This window comes from Crocodylus siamensis, chromosome 5 (genome assembly GCF_052110815.1).
Source record: "Crocodylus siamensis isolate JL-2025a chromosome 5, ASM5211081v1, whole genome shotgun sequence".
NCBI classification, from domain to species: domain Eukaryota; kingdom Metazoa; phylum Chordata; order Crocodylia; family Crocodylidae; genus Crocodylus; species Crocodylus siamensis.
Window position 1 is genome coordinate 154844732 of NC_143399.1, and position 20076 is coordinate 154864807.

Consider the following 20076-nt stretch of genomic DNA (forward strand, 5'->3'; position numbering starts at 1 on the left):
CAAGTAGTTCTCAACACTTTTTCCCCAAACGTTTCACTTAGTCATACACTTGACAAAAGGGAGTTAACTAACTTTTGACAGTTTGATAGTTGTTAAAAGCTCTTAGCAACAGTAACTCAGTATCCCAGCCTCTATTTTACATATATGCATATTTTTTGCTCAAAGAAAAAAGGCCAGTATTAATATTTTCCCTTTCCATCACAAGGCAGGCTAAAAAGTATGTGTAAGGAAAAGTTTGGCAGATAATCATACTGCATAATCTAGACAAGGCTGCTCTGAGGTCTGGTATCTACCTACTTCAAAAGTAGCCTCTATCTGTCCGATACTTCTGCTGATCACAACTGAAGAAACATACAAGACAAGGCAATGATTCTCAAGCAGGGTGCCATAAAATCCTTTCAAGGATGTTGAAGCATGCCACGTAACATTAGCACTCTTAGGTCCCATCTAGAAGTTACATTAAGGCAAGGGTGGGCAAAATGCGGCCTGGAGGCCAGATGCGGCCCGTCAGGCGAGCTTTAAACTAGCCTTGCTGGGGGAGGGGGCCACAGAAAGAGGAGGAGACACCACCCAAACAAAACAGGTGACAAATGCAAGGAGTGCCCAGGTAAGAAACAGGGGTCCAGACAGTCTCCCAAATTGGGGGGTGGCACATGCAGCTAGGCAAGGCCTTAAATGCCTATATACCAATGCTCGTAGTATGGGGAATAAACAGGAGGAACTCACCCTCAGAATAGCCAGTTCAGACCCAGACATAATAGGGCTTACAGAAACGTGGTGGGATTCATCCCATGACTGGGCAGGCAGCATTAGGGGCTATCGGCTTTACAGGTGGGATAGAAAAAGAAGGAAAGGTGGGGATGTGGCACTCTATGTCAAGGAGTAAAACACATCCTCTGCCAGCAGAATATGGTCAGGGGAGAGGCAAGCTGAAGTGCTCTGGGTCAAGATACAAGGGGGCCGTGGGGAGAGGGATCTAACGGTGGGGGTCTACTACAGACCCCCCAACCAAGGGGAGGAGCTGGACCGGGAATTTTCGGGCCAACTTGCAGAGGCACTTAAGGCAAGGGATGTAGTTGTCATGGGTGATTTTAATTACCCAGACATCTGCTGGGAGGAACAGTCAGCCAGGTCGGACCATTCCAGGAGGTTCCTGGCTGAGATACAGGACCTCCACTTAAGCCAGGAGGTGCACAGTCCCACCAGAGGAAATGTCCTCTTGGACCTGGTCCTGGCCACAGGCGACAATCTGGTAAGGGGCCTCCAGGTTCTTGACCACCTGGGCAATAGCGATCATCGCTTGCTGGAATTCACCATCCAGCGCAGGGTGTCAAGGGCCTGCAGCAAGGTGGTAGCCCTAGACTTCAAGAGGGCCAACTTCAATGAGTTGAGATTAGTGGGAGGGGCGCTGGGGTTCTCGAGAGCAGGGGAACTCAGTGCCCAAGATGAGTGGTCTTTCCTTAAGGAGACAATACTCAGGGCCCAAGGGGTGACCATCCCAACAAGAAGCAAGTGGGGCAAGAGTGCCCAAAAGCCCCCCTGGCTCACCAAGGGTGTCCAGGAATGTCTGATTGCCAAAAAGGTGGTGTAGAACTGGTGGAAGGGGGTGCTATCTCCAAAGAGGAGTATATCAGGCCTTGACAACAGGGCAGACCCTACAATGAGAGACTGCAGGACCTGAACCTGTTCAGCCTTCACAAGAGAAGGCTCAGGGGGGACCTGGTGACCCTCTATAAACTCACTAGGGGGGACCAGAAGCATTTGGGAGAGACTTTGTTTCCCCTCGCGCCCCCTGGCATAACAAGGAATAACAGCCATAAGTTGTTGGAGAGTAGGTTTAGATTAGACATCTGTAAGAACTACTTCACAGTCAGGGCGGCTAGGATCTGGAACCAACTTCCAAGGGAAGTGGTGCTGGCTTCTACCCTGGGAGTCTTTAAGAGAAGGCTTGATGCCTACCTAGCTGGGATCATTTGAGCTCAGTTTCTTCTCCTGCCCAGGCAGAGGGTCAGACTTGAAGATCTACAAGGTCCCTTCTGACCCTACTTCTATGATTCTATGACATTCTATCTGGCCCACGGGGCCCCTAAAAAATTTAGAAAATTAATATTAATCTGACCTGGGCTGCCTATCATGCGGCCCTCAATGGCTTTCTGAAACTCAGTAAGCAGCCCTCTGCCCAAAATAATTGCCTGCCCCTGCATTCAGGTGCGATTAACCAGGATTAACCTGCTAATCATGTCTTAAACTGTGACCCAGGCATGCATGCGATGAGTTAATGGTGTGTTAAAACAAGAAATAAGGCACAAAGTTATTCTACAAAAAACATGTAATTACTTTGTGGCTTACTCTTATCATGTAATTAACTGAATGCTTGGCCAGGTGCTTCCCTGTGTCTGGGAGCCTCTGTCAGTTGATGGGATACCCAGCCATAGGGAAACACTATACAACACACCAATACATGGGGTGATCTCCAGACCTGAAGCCCCATCAACTGCTGGACTCCCAGCTGCAGGAGCTTGCTACTTGCTGGTGCAGGGGGAGTTTAGGATTGCAGTCCGGCGCTCCCCCTATACCAGCAATAAGGCATGATTGGACCTAAGCCTGAATCATACAATCATACCTCCTGCCATGCACATGTGGCATGGCAGGAGGTGTAACTGTATGGAGCACAATTTAGGGCCTATCGTACCTTTATCTGAACATCTGTCAGGGACCTTAGGTGTGCAAACACCTGCACATCATTGATTCACAGGATAAACTCAGAAATTTCAAATAGGAATCCACAGCATCAAAAACATTCTAACCTGTTGTCATCTTTCCAAATTCTTTTCAACAGAAGAAGTGATCTGTTACATAGTCACAAAATGAGTGAAAACTAAGAGCTAGCATTTTTCAAGGGTTGCCTTGAGTCTAAAAAGGTTGAGAAACATTGAGCTAGAGACTTCTGATGGGAGGTGGCTAAACAGCTGGGCATTTTACTCTAACATCTGAAGTCACCACCTTACACTAAGTCTGGAGTAACCTTAGTTTGTTAACCTCACAACATTATTAATCTGTCCTTTTTAGTGGGGAGAGGGGAAGAAAAATAAGGGATTAATTTTGTTGTGTTAAAAATTTCAATAGGTGTTGTTAAATAAGTTTTTTGCCAGTTTGTTTTTGTAAAAATGTTCTAACTAATGAGTAGGCTTCAGGCTCTATTGGATTGGCACAATATTGTTTTTCTTTAATTTAAATGAATTTAAAGTTAAATAAATAGTAAATTCTATCTCTTAGGCATGTTGACAGCATTCTTTGTTAGTTCTTATCAAATAATACCCACTATAATCAAGCTGGATGAAGAATATATTTGTATTATTTGAACTGGAACTCAATTTTACTAATAATTCTCTAAGAAAAAACACAAGGCATTAATAGTACAAATAAAAGGGGAAAAACCCCTGAACTGTTTAACAGTATTTTGTTGAGGAGGGGTGATAAGGACATGTATTATTGCCGAATTTATCTTGAAACTGTTCCAAGTAACACTACTCCTTACTTTCATTCCTATGTCATTAGCCTATAAAAACATATTTTACTTAAGATTAAATCAAAGAGATAAGTTAGACATGTTAAAACTTGTTGGGAAGCTCTACCAGAATCTAGCTGAATCTATTTAAATACATGAATTTTTAAATCAGCTAAGCAAGCAAAGATACCATAATGTTTAATTAAGATAACTTACGAGCCAACAGCTACTGTACAGTAAGCAACAGAATAGCACTCCTTTCCTACATGACAGCTATCTAAATCACAGTACTCCCTTAATCTCTCAAAGATAACAGCTAAGTAGTATTGTTCATAAAAAGATTCTGAGTGTACTGCAACACATCCTCCAGAAAGAGCATGCCTCTTGACTCTTTAGAGCAAGGGTAGGCAATGTTTTTTGGCAAGAGTGCCGGAAAAAACCACAGTGCCTACCTTGGAAGATACTGGAGTGCCGACACGCCACAAAAACAAAATGAGGGCAGGGGGTACGTGGCAGGATGCCCTGCTTGTGCCCCTTGCCCCTCACCCAAAGCTCTTGCCTCCCAGCCCTGCTGCCCCCTGACCCCACCCAAAGCCCCTGCTCCCCAGCCCTGCTGCCCCTTGCCCCCCAGCTCTGCTCATGCCCCTGCCCCCCAGCCCAGGCTCCATGGCTATCAACAGCTACCCAGAACCTGGGCTGGTTGCAGCTGAGAGGCTGTAAACAGCTGCCTCCTCCCTGGCCCAGCTGCCTCACAGCCCCAGCCCCAGTCCCAGCCTCGGGCTCAGGCTCAAGTGAGGCAGCAGGTGCTGGTGACGCTCCCTGCTGTGCTGACCTCGCTGCCGCTTCTCCAGAGCAGCGTGGGACCCGGCATGGCATGACACAGTGTGGGGGCGCAGAAAGCTGCCTACTGCTCCGAGCTCCCCACTGCCCTGGCCACTTTTCCCCTGCACGCAGGGGCAGCAGCGAGGGGCACAACCCTGTGTGCTGCCCACGCTGCTCCCCTGCACACAGGGGAAGTGTGACCCAGCAGCACAGAGCTTGCAGCAGCAGGCAGCTTCCCTGTGTGGCCCTTGTGTGGTGCCGCTCTGGGTCTGCCACTCTGTGCCCCTCACTGCTGCCCCTGCCTGCAGGGGAAGAGTGGCCAGGGCAGTGGGGAGCTTGGAGTGGCAGGCAGCTTTCTACACCCCTTGCAGTGCCCTGCCACATCGGGTCCCACATGCTGCTTTGCAGAAGTGGCAGTGAGGACAGCACAGCAGGAAGCATCACCAGCACCTGCTGCTTCCCCAGAACCCAGGGTTGGGGCTGGGAGGCAGCTGGGGCTGGGAGACAGCACCTGTTTGCAGCCTCCCCGCTGCAGCTGGCCCAGGTTCTGGGTAGCTGTTGATATCCATGGAGCCCAGGCTGCTTTCAGCAGGGCTTCCATCCTCCCAGCTGCCTGCTGGGAACAGCCCCGGCTCCATGGCTATCAGCAGCTACCCAGAACCTGGGTCGGCTACAGCTGGGAGTCTACAACCAGCTGCTGCCTCTCTGCCCCAGCCCCAGGCATCTCACAGCCCTGGGCTCCGGGAAGACAGCAGGTGCCAGAACTGAGCCCACTGGGGCTGGGCTGGGGAGGCAGCAGCTGTCTGTACCCTCCCAGCTGCAGCCGGTCCAGGCTCTGGGGTAACTGCTGCCAGCCATGGTGCCCAGGCTGCTTGCAGCAGGGCTTGCAGCCTCCCAGCCACCTGCTGGGAGTAGCCCATGCTCCTGCCTGGCAGAAGCTACCTAGAGTCAGGGCAAACTGCAGACTGGAGGTTGCAAACAGCTGCTGCTTCCCAGCCCCGGCCCTAAGGTATGCTGAGGAAAATGGCCTCTTGTGCCGTGCTTGTCACATGTGCTGGGGATTGCCAACCCCTGCTTTAGAGAAAAATATGTCACTGAAGTCAATAGCAAAGTTTCTATCAACTACTTGTCTGCCAGATCAATCCTGCCCTATGTGATTGTGATACCAATTTGGGATTGCTGGCGAGGAAGACCTTTGATGTAAGGTAGTCCTGAATAAAATAGAATTTTCCATGTATTCAATTGAATACAACCAAGGACAAACATAAAATCTGAAATGGATTCCTAGCAATTAGAGCAGTGAGGTTCTGGACCAGCATTCTAATCCAGGGGCTGTCAACTGGGGGTACGTGTACCCCTATGGATACTTGGAAAGGTCCTAGGGGGTATGTGTGGGCTGGTGGGGACAGAGCGCTCACACCCACAACCCCATGCCGCCACTTGCCAAAAGGAGGGATGGGGGGAGGAGGAGAGCGATAGCAGCGGTGCCCCTCTGCTGGCCCAACGTGGGGAGGGGGAGGAGGCAGCTTGCATGCAGCAGCTGCTGCCACCATCCACTACCCCATGACACCATCCACCACCCCATGCCGCCTTCCCACAGCCAGTGGACAATTGGCTGGGTGCGAGGCCCATCAGCAGCCTGTGGAGCTGCATGTGCATAGGCGGATTGATCCACAGCCCAGCTGGGCACAACCCTAGGAGTCCCTACCAATTTGAGGCCCTGGATAACTCATTAAGAAGGAAACAAAAGCGGGGTTTTAAAATTGGCGCATTTTTGTCTCCCAGCAGGGAGATGAAAATGGCGCTTAGTTTAAAATCTTAATTTCACATTTGTTTCCCTGCAGACAAGAGTGAGGCCCCTCCCCAATGGGACTGGGGGAGCAGGGCTGGAGCTGGGCCAGCCAGGAGTGCTACACAGTGCTGAGCCTGGGGGTGAGGGGGCTCGGCTGGGAGTGCCACGCTGAGCCTCTGCAGGCAGCCAGTAGCACTGGGGGGGGCCTAGGGGGCTATAGCCCCCCCAAATTCACTTTGACCCCCTGTAGGCCCCCCTCCTAGTGCTGCCACCCAGCTGTAGAGGCATGGTACAGTGCTCCTGGCCTGACCCGGACCGACCCCCTACATGTGTGTGGCCGTGGAGACTCAGCCAGGCAGCAATGCCTGCAGGTCAGTGTAACAGGCCAGGCAGGAATGAGACAGAGCCAGGGCCAGCTTGTGGGGGGGTGGGGCAGAGAGGGGGATGCCCCACAGTGATCAAGTGGGGGAAGGGGGAGGTCTTATGTGGGGAAAGTATGTGGCTGGGTGTGTGCATGTGTACATGTGTATGCACATCTACTTCTGTCTGTGTATGTATGTGCGCATCTGTGCGTGTGTGTGTGTGTGCGCGCGCGCGCACGCATCTTGGCATGTGTGTGTGTGCATGCACATGTGTCTGCATACATTTCTGTGTACTTGGGCATGTCTGTGCGGGCGCATGAGTATGCATCTCTGTGTGTCCATCTTTGAGTGCGTGTGTGTGTGTGTTTGGCCACAGCAGGGGAGCGGGGCGGGAAGCAGGGAGAAGAGGCGAGCATGTGCCCCACCCACCCCCAGTCTGACAGGGTCAACCCAGCCTCCTCCCCCGCCAGCACCAGGAGGGGAAGCCTCCCTCTCCCCCAACAGCCCAGCTCCCACGGGAACAGGGGATCTCCAATGATGTGTTCACCCAGGGCCCCAGTACACCTTAATCCACCTCTGCACACTTGCAACTGGCTGTGGGAAAGTGACACACAGTGGTGGCATGGTGTGATGGGTGGTGGCAGTGGCCATTGCGTGCAACCCCCCCACACTTTCTCTGTATCCAGCTGCCACCACCAGAAGGGGTAAACTTGTTAAAAATGGTTGAAAACCCCTGTTCTAATCAATCAGAGTAATTGGGTCAAACATACTAACAGCTTCCAAGAAGTAGCTCAATAAGTTTACAAAAAAGTATGATGTGGTTGCCTGTGAAAGCATAGTGTCAATGACTTACTGGATCTATTTCAATTCTATGTTCTAGCGGTAGGCTTAAAGTTATGGAACTGTGGCATGCTCCGCAATGGCTAGGGGCAAAAGTTACACACAAACTGGTTTAAGTCATCACTCAGAAACTGGTTTAAACCTATAAGAGACCAGAATCTCAGTGCACATAAACCAGCTGCAAAATGGCTGAATCTGGTTTAAGATAAATCTGGTTAAATGTAGTATCAGATTTAACTGATTTGGTTCAAACTGGTTTATGAAACCCTTCCTGCTTCGAGTTAAATCAGTCCCCCAGCACCCCAGCATGCTTTCGAGCCCTGGGCTGGACTGTGCTGTGCTGTCTGCTCCACCTGAAAAGGGTTGCGGGGTGGGGGACAGACTGTGGACTACAAATCCTAGAGGCACCTGGAAGCAGGAAGAGAAATTGATGAGCAACCCTGGAGAGCCCTGCTGCTGTGATTCTGGACTGCAAATCCCAGAGACCTTGAGGGCAGCAGAAAAAGGAAGCAAAACACACAGCCCATGCTGGCTGCATGTCCGAGAGCCATGCTCTAGCGCCCCTCAACTTCTGCCCTGAGCCACTGCAGTCATGTGGTTGCATTCCCTGAATTAAAAGTAAATGTGTGTCCAGTTTTTTCTCAGTTTAATTTCTGCAACTTAGACTAACATGCAAAGGCTGAATTGATACAGCCTCAGGCTTTCTGACTGTCTGTACTTAACCCCTATGTTCACTACCATGCCAGGCTAGCTATGCTTACTGGGTGAATAAAACCTGGGTAAATGACTGGCTATCAACTTTTATTTTTAAATAAAAGCCAAAGCCACAATGCTAATGCCATGCCCTCCTAGATACATGTGACCAACTTCTTGTCAACTTCAAAAGGATGCAATCTGACTAAAATTTGTGTGACCACGATGCAGAAGCACATTCAGATCTGCATAACTCTGCAAGATGCAACTGAAGAGGACAAAAACTATTAACACAAACATGTTCTCATTCTGCAACAGGTTGGAAATGCACAGAAGACAATTCCAATACCTCTGCTAAGAATCTGTTCTCTAAAACTACACTTAGATGAAAACCTGGTCAAAGCCAAAAATAAGTTACACATGCAGCATTTTTCACACATATTTACATTATATACAAACGATAATTTGATTAAGTCTCACAAATATTCACTATCAGTGACCAGTGAGAGCTAAATTAATTCCAGTAAGGCCTATTTGGCAGGGGCATATACTGTAAGTAAACCTATAAGAAAATAAATGTGGGAAGGAAAAGGTAGATGTGAAATGAAATCTGACATTTTTAGGAAAGAATATTTCAAATCATCCACCCAACAGTTGAGAAAAATATATAAATGAGTTCATAACATGTGAGAGAAAAACTAGATGAATTTTTCCACATCTAATCAATTAAAGAAAAACTCATACATGGTTTGCTAAAGAGATGTGGCATATCCTCACGTACACATATTTCACCCACCAAAAATCCATTCAAGATTCTCAGACTGAGCACCCAGATTTGTACTCTAATTCTTTTTTAGTTTTTGTCAAGATCAGACTCATTACTTGTGTTACAAAACTGATCGCCGTTTGAAGTCATTTCTGGAATTTCAAATATTTTCATTTGTATATTAAGTAACCACGTAGGGCACTTTATATATTGAGACGCTTATAAAACATTTTCTAAGAAATAGCTTCACACAATGCATATATTGTATACTGAATAGTGAGAACCTTGAAGTTTCTGACAAACAAATTAGCTTTATGTTGACAGCTATTGTTTAGTAAAGCTTCTGGTTAGGATTAAAAAAAAACAAAGGTAAATAGCTTTTGAAAACCTGAATAAAAATAATCTTTTAGTGATGACAGGAAAAACAGTACATTAATTGGTACTCGGTATTACTTTTTCACTTCTTCCATCAACACCATGCCTGCATACATAAATAAGCATGCTCACCATAAAAGGGAAAGCTAATACTTGTTAAGTATGCTTTAGCTGGCAATAAACAGAAATCACAATAGGCTTTACATATAGAGCTAGTGTTCTAAGATGAACTATAAAGTTTCTTTTTGTCACACGTCAGTCAGTCTTTAAATCAGTGACCTAACAATTGATAATGTATAATAACTGGCAAGCTATATTTTGCCTGAAATGATGCTAGCTGCGTTTTAAATGATGGATTAGAACTTCTATTAAACCAGTGTCTTATTCACTTAAGTTTTTTTTATATTTATTCATAATATCATACTAGCAACACTTAGGCCACATTTTAACAGGAGAATTTAAAATATGAGTTAAAGATTACATACAGTGAAGCCCAGGGAGTGTGGGACAATATGGACTTGTAACCAGACTGCAGCAAGGAGGTCATCAAAATGCAGAACTGCTCTAGCCATATCCCCTGTCCTGAACTTAATGGTACATTAGTTCGAGATATGCACCAATATATCGGTCCATATCATACAGGGACTGATAAAAGAAAGTTGACAGTATTAGCAACCAACCTTTTTTGGCTCCTGTAACTGATAATGTCACCAGTAAATGCCACATGTATGCACACAATCTCACGAATACATGCGGTCAGGAATGCAGCCAGGAAGCTTGGAGACCAATGTCCAGCGGATAAGTCTCCGGGAAGGAAGAGGCGGGGGGTGGCAGATTGAGGCTCCCACAGTGAGGGAGGGAGTGGGGCTGGAGCAAGGACAAGTACTACCCAGCTGGGGTGGGGCAGGGCACAGGACAGAGCTGCGGGCAGCTCATCCGGGGTTGGGGGGCAGCTTCCCACCACTGTGCACACCCCCCTGGGGGAGATATAGAGGCCATCTGTCCCCCAGATTTGTGTGCAGGGTGAAGGTCGGCTGCCCACAACAGGCTTGGAGCCAGGGGCTGTGCCAGCCTCTTCCCAATGGGGGAGGGCTGGGCCAGGGCAGGGTGGACAGCAGCAGCACTGGGAGGGGCCTATGGGATAGGCTATAGACACCCTAAATTTGGTGTAGCCACCCCTCTCAGTCCCACTGCCACCCACCTTGAGCACAGCCTCAGCAAAACCCCCACGCCTACAGGCCACCCTTGCCTCATGCACAAATCCAGGGGTCACATGCCCCCCATGCTTCCCTAAAGAGGCACAAAGTGGTGGGAAACTGCCTCCCACTCCCTACACCCACTGGACAAGCCACCCTTGGCTCCACCCCACATCCTGTCCTACCACAGCTAGGCAGCACCTGCCCTTGCCCCAGCCCCACTCCCTCCCTCACTGTGGGGGCCTCCATCTGCTTTCCCTGTGCCCCTTCTCTCCCTCCAAGATGCCCCCCACCCCGCTGGATGTGGCCATCTTTGCTTGCGAAGGACAAATGACAAGATCACGTTCACAACATTTTTATAATTTCAGAAACCTAACGTGTTCAGATATCCCCATTGGTACTATAGTGATTTTTGCCTTTTGTTTTTGGTCCTTCCTGCGTTATTAAGATTATATAAATAAATGTAGTTTTTGCTTCTGTCCAAAATGCATCTGGTAAAAAAGACAACTTCTTACCCCAAAGATGTGCTCCCTTGGGTGCACTCTGACTTCCATCTGCTTAATGTTTTGATAAAAATCATCTGCTATTATTTTTACTACTGAAAGTCCTGCAGTTCCACCACAGTTAGAAGACAGAAAGCCTAAGTTTCAATTATTTCCACCTTTACCAACCGAATACAGGCAGTGGGTTGTACAGGTGTCATAAAGACAAAGAAGATTCCGAGGTATAGATGAAGGTGTAATCTGGCTTGCAGTCTTTTCGTTACTGTTATTGATACAAGAGAAAGTCAGAATTTACCGTAATTTTCAGATGGCAAATAGATTTGTTGGGGTGATGTTGTTGCTGTTGTTTTTGTTCTTTTTTTTAACAACTCCACCTCCCCCTGTATTTTTCACTTGTGAAATTAAACTACTCAAAATAAAATCCTAACCCTACTGCAACCAGTAGCAGCTGTTCCATAAACTCCAATGGCTCTTGGACAGTGATTCTCAATCAGGGTGATCCACCCCCATTGCCCAGTCTCTCTGCAAGGAAGGAACCACTCTACTAAATAAGCTAGTTTAAAATGGGATGTTGCTCAATTCACAAGGCACAGAGGGTGCCTTGAGTCCAGTGAGGGGTGCCTCAAAATTTAGAACCACTGCTCTAGGATTTCACTATCAGTAAATCCAATAAAGTCAAATCAGTGTTTTTGAGAAACCATGTTATAAGAATTATCTTATATTAACAAATTCCTTACATAAAGTTGTTCAAGTTCCACAAGTATACATAAAATACCAATCAACACAAAGAAAATTCACTCTTTTCCAATATCAACTCTTCTTAAGTCAGAATAACCACTTATTAGTGACTAATCCAAATTATATTCGAGTCATTTTATATTTTCTTTAAAATAAAAGACATGGGGAATTAATTCGCAAGTCTTTTTCATCTGAATATGCATTCATTATTTATTCTGCTTCGCATAGGGCATTGTGAATGTAAGATACTGGACCTTATGCTTGATTTATGGGAATTCAAGATTTGGCACTTTCCTACTGATAATACAACTAGTAGGGCTATAGGAAGCTTCGATCCCTAATTCAATTCAGCAGAGATTCAGCCCGATTCGGTGGCCGAATCTCCAAATCCAAATTGAATCAGGAGGCCCTTTTATCTCTCGAAATCAATTTGGAAAGATTCGGTGATTTGGCCATAGACACAGCTTTAAATGTTTTTTCTACATACCTGTCACAGGGGAGGACCCCAAAATACCAGGGGGGAGCCCCAGGGTCAGGAACCCCCAGAGAGGAAAGAAAAATAAGTAATAATGAAGAAAGATACTCAACTGCAGCAGAGCATGCAGAGGAACCCACACAGCTCATCAGCCGTGTCTTTATGTAGCTGAGGCTGGCCAGCGGAAATAAAATGAACCACTGGCAATGAGGAGGGGGGGCAGATCAGTGCCAGCAAGGGCACCAGCAGGAGGTGTCTTCCTGCAGCTCCTGTGGGAGCAAAAGGAGCCAGAAGCTGCTTTCCCTGGCAGGGAAGGATGCCTCGGTGCCTGCAGCAAGCCAGAGACTGCTAGCTGTAGTGGAAGGAGCCGTGAGCCGGAGGCAGCTCCTCATGCCAGAAACTTGGGGAAGAGGGCAGAGGGACACAGAAAGACCCGAAGCCAGTGGCTACAGCCAAGGGGCTGGAGAGGCCAATGCAAGTCCCGGCACCAGGAGAGCCAAAGAGGTGCACCAGGTAGAACACGATAGACAAGGGCAGCACGAAGGGCTGCGGGACATGGCCTTTGGCGGCATAGTGCCAATCCAGCAGGTGACAAGGGGACCGGCATCGACCAGAGGATCACAGGTGGTCTGAAGAGACAAAAGGCTGGGCAATGAGGAAGAAGAATTACGGTGGAGTCTGCCGGTCACCCCGATCATATATAGGGCCTAGCCCCGACCTAGAGTGTCAAGGGCGGGTTGTTAGTGACTAGGCAGAGGGAGCCTGGTCAAGGGGCAGCTGGGCCCTCCAGAGTGTATCAGTGATTTTCTTTGGTATTTTGCGTTTCCCACAGGTGGAGGGGTTGAGAGTCAGAGCTTGTGAAGCCTGATTACTACTTAAGCCTTGGAGCTGGTTTTTAGACTTAGGAAAAGGGCAGCGGCCTCACAACCTGGGTAGGGTACCACAGGCTGTTTATGTTGGCAGGGAGGACTGCCCCAGCGAAAGTAATCAGGGGCTCAATGGTCAAGAGCTTGGCCAGGAGAACAGCTGTGACTCGTCAAGGCTCGGTGTAAGGGTGAGGTTGGGGGGAGGTGGAGCCTCACAGAAGACTGCTAGATAGATGTTCTGCCATTGAGAGACCTTCAGTGGCTGGACCCACCACTGAAATAATATTCAAAGTCATAGCAGGCGAGATAGGGAAAGACCACACCAGAAGCAAATATCTATGACGGACCACCAGGGATGGTGAGGCAAACACCAGTGAACATCTGGGCCAAAGCCACACGTGACCTGGCGTTTGAGGCTAGGCGGGCACAATACCTCAACATAGCAGGGTCTTGTGAATGTTGCGATGGTGGCATGGATGAAGCATCCCATAGAAGCATGGGGGGCTCCTCCAGCATACTCAGCAGCAGACCTGGAAGTGGGTCAGAAGCACTTCCAGTCCACTTCTGGGTCCACCACCAAGCACACGTGGGGGCCCCCCTCACGCTCCTGTGGGACGCTTCATCCGCCTAACCATTACAGCGTTCACAAGCCATGCCTAGTACGTTGAGGTAGGTAGAAAAAAAAATTGTAAACCGTGTCTATGTCTGAATCGATGATTCTCATCAAATCTTCAGGTTTGGATTTGGCCAAATCGAATCAGGGACAATGATCTGAATCAAATAACTGAATCTCTGTCCCTGATTTGGGCCGAATCCAAACCGAATATGACCCGTTTCACACCCCTCAATAATAACTAGCCCTTGTATGGAAACCAACATTAAAATGCCATTAAAATGGGAAACCCATAAAAACATATGCTTTCAGCATTTCTTAACATTATACACTTAATTCTTTCAAAATGCCACTAGCCTCCTTGATTACATACTAGTTTCATTTGATGAATCATTGCAGAAGTAGACAGAATCCTTTAAAACCAAAAATTTGTTTTTCAAGATTTAATTATAAAAGTTAACGAATCAATATTGAAATCTTCAAATGAATAAAAGAAGCTGCTAAAAGCATTAACCATAATATAGAAAAATCATGATTTTAAATCACATTCTAAATATCCAAATAGTTTTAGTGAATATATTATAAAATGCTAAATATTATTGTCAGGCAACATGATACGCTAGATAATGCTTTACAAATATATTGTACCCCATCTTTCCAATATTTGAAGTTACAGTTTATTACTCATGTCCAAAACATACTGAAACTGATAATGGCTGCTGACAGACATGAAAACAAAACAAAATAAAAACCCCCACACTTTACCAGAAGCAGCAGCATGTTATTTCAACCTAACTCCATAGTGTCTGTATAGACTGGGTGCATGAGCAGGGCTTTTTTGTGCTTTTACCTAATAGTTGATTAAATCAGCTATTAGATAAAAGCACCAGAAAAGCCCTACTAAAGTGCCTGATTTCTACAGACGTTGGGAGAGCCTGGTCCAAGAAACATGGTGCCTCTTCTGACATGTGCTGGGCTTGACACAGAAGCATGCCAAGCTTAAAGTAAAGCACCATTTTTTCCCACATCTGCAAGCAGTCAATGAGGTATATCTTAAAAAACTTTAGAAATAAGATTGTAGCAAAGCTAATTATAAGAAGTAAACAACAACAGAATGGTAGATAGCAAAGAACTGTATTATACTATTCATTTGTTTAAATCTCAAAAGCCCTACATTCAAATTTGGAATAGTTCATGATAGGTTCCGTTTACATAGAAAAGTTTCCAAACAATTCAACTAGACTGCCAAAAGAAAACATTTAAAATCCTTTTCTGAAGAAGACAGGCACTAGACCAGCAAGAAATGCTGAAGTTAGATGGGATGCTGTGCTCCTAACTTCAGTAGGTCAGGCTACATTCTATGCTGTGAATTCCTCATTCACACTTACTGCATTTATTGACAGGTATCCTCAGAAAATATTAAGAAACACCAGTGCAATCTTACCAGGTTATTGTAATCTGTGGGATCATATGTTCTTTCTCTGAAAACTTTGCAGGTTTCCATAAACTCTTCATTCATCCTGCAGGTTTGTTCACTTAAGATTTTTCCCTTGACTCCACCAAACTCCAGTTTTTCCAGTTTTTGAAGTTCCAATATATTAACAAAAATATTCTAAAATCAATCAGTGAAAAATATAATTAATGATATGCCCTGACAGAAACAAAAGAAAAACCATGTTATCTAAGACTTGTTTGCCTAGTTTGAATCATTTTGACCAAAGCAAAAGGAGAGAGAAACACAGAGTTAAAATCTACATTAACCTGGGTGGCTGATGTGCAAAAAGGAGGTCTGTTTTCTGCAAATAACTACATCTGAACATGGGGTTCACCCTTGCAGTCTCATTTCCAAATTTAGAAGGGAATTAGGAGCAAATTACAATTGTACAAATTTAATGTAAGTTAAATATTTGTATAAATTGTCTGTTTCCAGTTTAGAAAGAATTAATGCTACTAAAATATATTAATTGATAATATATTGATTGCTTTTCACAATGCTGCTATGAAATTAAACATAAAAGTTAAATAAGTAAGGCTGAACCTAGTATAACCTTCAAAATCTGTGCCAAATTAAATGTATGTTTTCTACATTCACATAACACTGTCTCTTGACCCAGAGAGATTAAAGTAACTGTTTCTGAATATATTATTAAAGACCCACCTACTATGTTAAGAGATAAAAGAACCAAAGTGTAGGTCCAATAAAGGGCTGTGATAGAATTTAGGCGCCTCGGTCAAAAATTGTGATCCAAAAAACCCATGGTCTATTGTCACCTAACCTCTGAGGCACTTTCACTCACCAGTCACATCTCATGAATACTGAATTCCTTTCTGTACGGTGAAGCAACTTCAAGAGGAAGACAGATGGTATAAAAAAAGTGGGTATCATCATAAGAGAAAAGTTTTAAAAGAAAAAAAAAGTTTTAAGAATACTGAAAACTAAGTTGTAGCACAGTTCGCAAAGAGTTGTAGGGACCCACACTCAAGAGAAGATTCTGTATTGTAGATCGCAAGCGTCTAGACAGGTGCTTGATCCAGGGCAGCAATCAAGCATCACAGCTTTGGCAGGGTTATAGACATTCCTTTCTTCCTAATATTACCTATTGGGTAGCTCTCAGTGGCTCCTTGCTCTTCTTTATTTGGATCACCATTCTGAACTCCCCATCATGGGTGACTGGTAAGGCGTGCGCTGGGGTGCACGTGCCCCCGACGGCCGACACTGATGCTGTCGGTAGGGCTGGTGGTCCCCGACAGCATCAGTATTCAGGAGGCACCAGTCACTCATGGTCCCCATGGACTGAAGAGGGAGCGCCTAGGTACCCAGCTCTGGTTTCTGGATTCCACCCCAGGGTCCAGGATCCACTTACTTTTAGATCCTTAAGTCATTTATTGGATCTAGCCCCATATTTCTCAGACATTCTAAAATACTTGAAATTTGGCTGTGTCAAATTGTAAATAATACCTCAATTTTAACTAAGCGGTTGAGAAACATGTCAAATCTGGCAAACACCATCTTCGACTGGAAATCCCATGGTTTAAATTCCTTTCCATTGGTGAAATAACTTTCCAACTTTTTTCTGTGGCTAACAAATGAATTCTTGAAACCCTTTACATTATTTATAGCTATTTGTACATGTTCCAATGCTTCTTCAGCTTCTCCTTTCAAAAGATCTTCTGGTGAGAGATATGCTCTAGCCTAGGATTTAATTAAAAATCACAGAAGAAACAGAAAGTCAGTGTTTTTCAAAACTGGTGATGACTTCAGTCAAAACACACTTCTCACCTTCTTTGCTTTATTAAAAGTTTTCTGCCTAAAATTCTACCTTATTTTATTATACTGGATTATAACTCTTACCTTTAAATGATTTTAAAATATTAAATCAATCTGTAGTAATGGAACATGTCTCCAAACATCATAGAATGAATGAATGAAATTCAAAGTTATTAGGCTATCTTTCTGAATAGTGACTGTACAAAGCGTTGTTCATAGTGAAAGTCATAACAGATTGACAAGACTTTGGAAAAAATAAGTTAGAGATGGATTTTTCATTTTATTGCTAATCTCTATCATCTATAAGCTTGGAGATGAGGACCTTCTTCAAACTGTAGAATACAAACACTGATGCTTTCTTATTTTCTAAATTAATGAAACTTTGTTTGCAAAGGGCCTTCAAACACTGTGTGGTAACCTGAAGGGAATACCAGACATAGCCACATAAAAACATATAGAAACAATTATGGATACTACTGATAGTGCTATTTCTGGTGAAGATGCATTAATGTTTTCCATTATAACATATTGTTACTTGGAACGTTTAAACTCTTGGTTGCTTATCATTTTTTAAAGCTTTAACTTCCCATGCCAAAGTTTTCCATGCCCAGCATCTGTCTCCAGCTGACATTTTTTTAGAAAGTTTCTTTAAAACTTCTTTTCAATTCAATGGTTTCTAAGAGTAAGATTATAGGAAAATACTGAAACTGCAAAACTGAAAAACAACAAGCCAATTTTTCCCCCAAATAAAAAGCAATTCCCAAATATCCAAAATAATTTTTAATAAAATGATAGCATTAGATAAAGGTTGGTCATATTATGTTGTTTGTTAAAAATGTGGCTTTAGATATAGTCTCTCCCCAAAATCCCACATGAAGTGAACCAATCTTTTTTCTGTGTAATAAATAATGGACAAGGTTCTTTCTAGGCACTTATTATATTTCTTCAACAAACAACTGCTCAGAAGCGGTGTAAGACCTTCCTCTTTGGGCAGGAATTTTGCAAACAAAGCTGGCTGGAATACTGCTGGGGGAGTGGGGGTCTGTTTTATGTTCATACTCTATTTTCCCATTGAAGCTGTTTTACAGTAAGAAAACAGAGTAACTTATAAAATAAAAGAATGAAGCCATGTCTTATTATTTCATAAGTTACTGTTTCTTATTGTAAGCCACCCCAAAGCTCTGCTGAGAAAGGAGGCAAAAATAAACAAATGAATGAATCAAATCAATCTTTTATTTACAGTGTTCTTACAACTGGAAACTTTATTTTTCCTCATTAGCTATTTTCATACCAAGTATTTTGCCATACTGAAACATTCAATATAACCTATCAAATTTGGTGTCTGAAAAAGTATTTAAGCAATATCACTGTATTTACACGAATAGCATATGACCCTGATTATAAGATAATCCCCCAATAATTAGATTTTATATATGGAAAATGTATAAATTTGTTATAATTTGACGGGTCTAAAAGCTAAGGAGGTTTGCCTCGAATTTATCCCCCTCCCACTGCCAAAGCAGGGAAAATAAATCTGGGATATCAGGTAGTCTCTTTGCCCCGCTACTTCCCCCAATATCTTCCCTCAGCAGCCCCTTCCCCTCTCCTTACTCTCCCTGAGCACACAGAAGTGTGGAGCTGCAAATCTGAAGACAAAGACCTTGCAAATAAACATAGCTGTAGTAATCTGCATCCTGTACCCATACACTTAGCTCATCCAGTTGATGCATATTGTCTTTTTTGAAACTGCTGCAAGTTTTAGTACAGGTACTCACTCCATAAACACTGTGTTGGCACATACCTATACATAGTACAAACTGTGCATGATATTAGTTCAAAGCCAAAAGGCTCGTGATTTACTACATACTTCACTGGGCTGAGCCCTAACAGAGTCAAGCCATAGTGACCCCACAGCTTAGCACTGCTCTGTATGTGCATGTACTCCCCCAACAAAAAAAGGAACCATGTGCTAATTAGCTCCCCAGTCATGACTGGAACTGTGTGTTCTTGTCCTGAGTCCTGGGATCTTCCAAAAATGTATATGCAAACAAGGCACAGAGTAACTTGGTCTGGCTTCACCTCATGGAGGACAGGGCCTCATGGAGGACAGGGCCACACTAATCATAAGTGACAGGATGACAGAGGGTGCAACACAGGGATTCTGGGTGAACTGTCTGGGGCCCCATTTTGTGATGTTTGCCAGGCATTTAAGGCTGGTGAGGGAATGGGAATAATTGGAAATGGAAAAGAAAGGAAAAGCTCAGCTGTGGGAATGAAGAGCAAGTAAAAATGTATAAAACATCACAAGTGGCTCACCGTGACTTGAAAAGGAATTGGCACTGAGAGGGGGTGAAAGCAATGGGAACTATACTGTGTCTTATACAGATAGGCTGCATTAATCTATTCTTGTGGTATGTGTCCATCTCAGCCTTTTTGGTTAAGATCAAATGTAGCATTTTTGGCACCAAAGGAAGGATATCAGGACTGGTTCTGGCTCTCCTGATGCTAGCCTGGTAATAGAGTACCTCCAAGTCCTGTGCCAGGTCACTAGGGAGGGAATACCCACCCAATTTCTCTAAGGGTCTCACACACACACGTTCCCCATCAGCATGTTTGCCTAATATAGGCCATGTTTTATAGTCATGCTCAGCATTGACTGCATTTGATCAATTTCATAGGTGGTTACCATTGCTGAGCACACATTGCTTTTGGCAGCAAGTTAGTGACAGACAATGTATTCAATGAAGTTTCCTTGTATGTGATAAGATGACAAGTAGCTGATAGGAAGACAAGAGGAGTGGTTGCTCCTCAAGGGAGCAATCCTGACAGCACAAGGGATGGCCATCCTATCTAGGAGGAAGGGTAGCAAAAGGGCATAGCAACCCCCTTGGATCAGCAGAGAACTTGAGGACCTCCTGGGCCTCAAAAGAGAGACTTATAAAGGATGGAAGACTGGAATCACCACCAAGGAGGAGTACTCAGCACTAGTCCATACCTGCAGGGAGAGGATCAGAAAAACCAAGGCTGCAACTGAACTTCATCCGGCCTCACATATCAAGGATAATAAAAAGTCCTTTTTCAGATATATAGGGAGTTGGGGGAAAAAAGCAAAAGGTAACATTGGACCCCCTGCTGAACCAAATGGGACAACTGATAACTGACACCCAGGAAAAAGCCAACCTGCTTAATGGGTACTTTGCGATGGTCTTTCATCAGCCCAAAAGGACTGCCCAACTTAGCGGGATGTGGGACGGCCAGT

The 20076-nt window shown here is 44.9% G+C and overlaps 1 protein-coding gene across 1 annotated transcript in view; it reads right to left on the reverse strand.

Annotated features, from left to right (window-relative positions):
* DNAH11 (dynein axonemal heavy chain 11) overlaps positions 1-20076 on the reverse strand; it is a 270299-nt gene that overhangs the window by 227456 nt on the left and 22767 nt on the right. The window contains exons 7-8 of the mRNA XM_090046787.1: positions 16509-16742; positions 14994-15161 (exon numbers count right to left, since the gene is read on the reverse strand). Coding sequence (XP_089902913.1) covers positions 14994-15161; positions 16509-16742 — 402 coding nt within the window. The remainder of the gene's footprint in view (positions 1-14993; positions 15162-16508; positions 16743-20076) is intronic.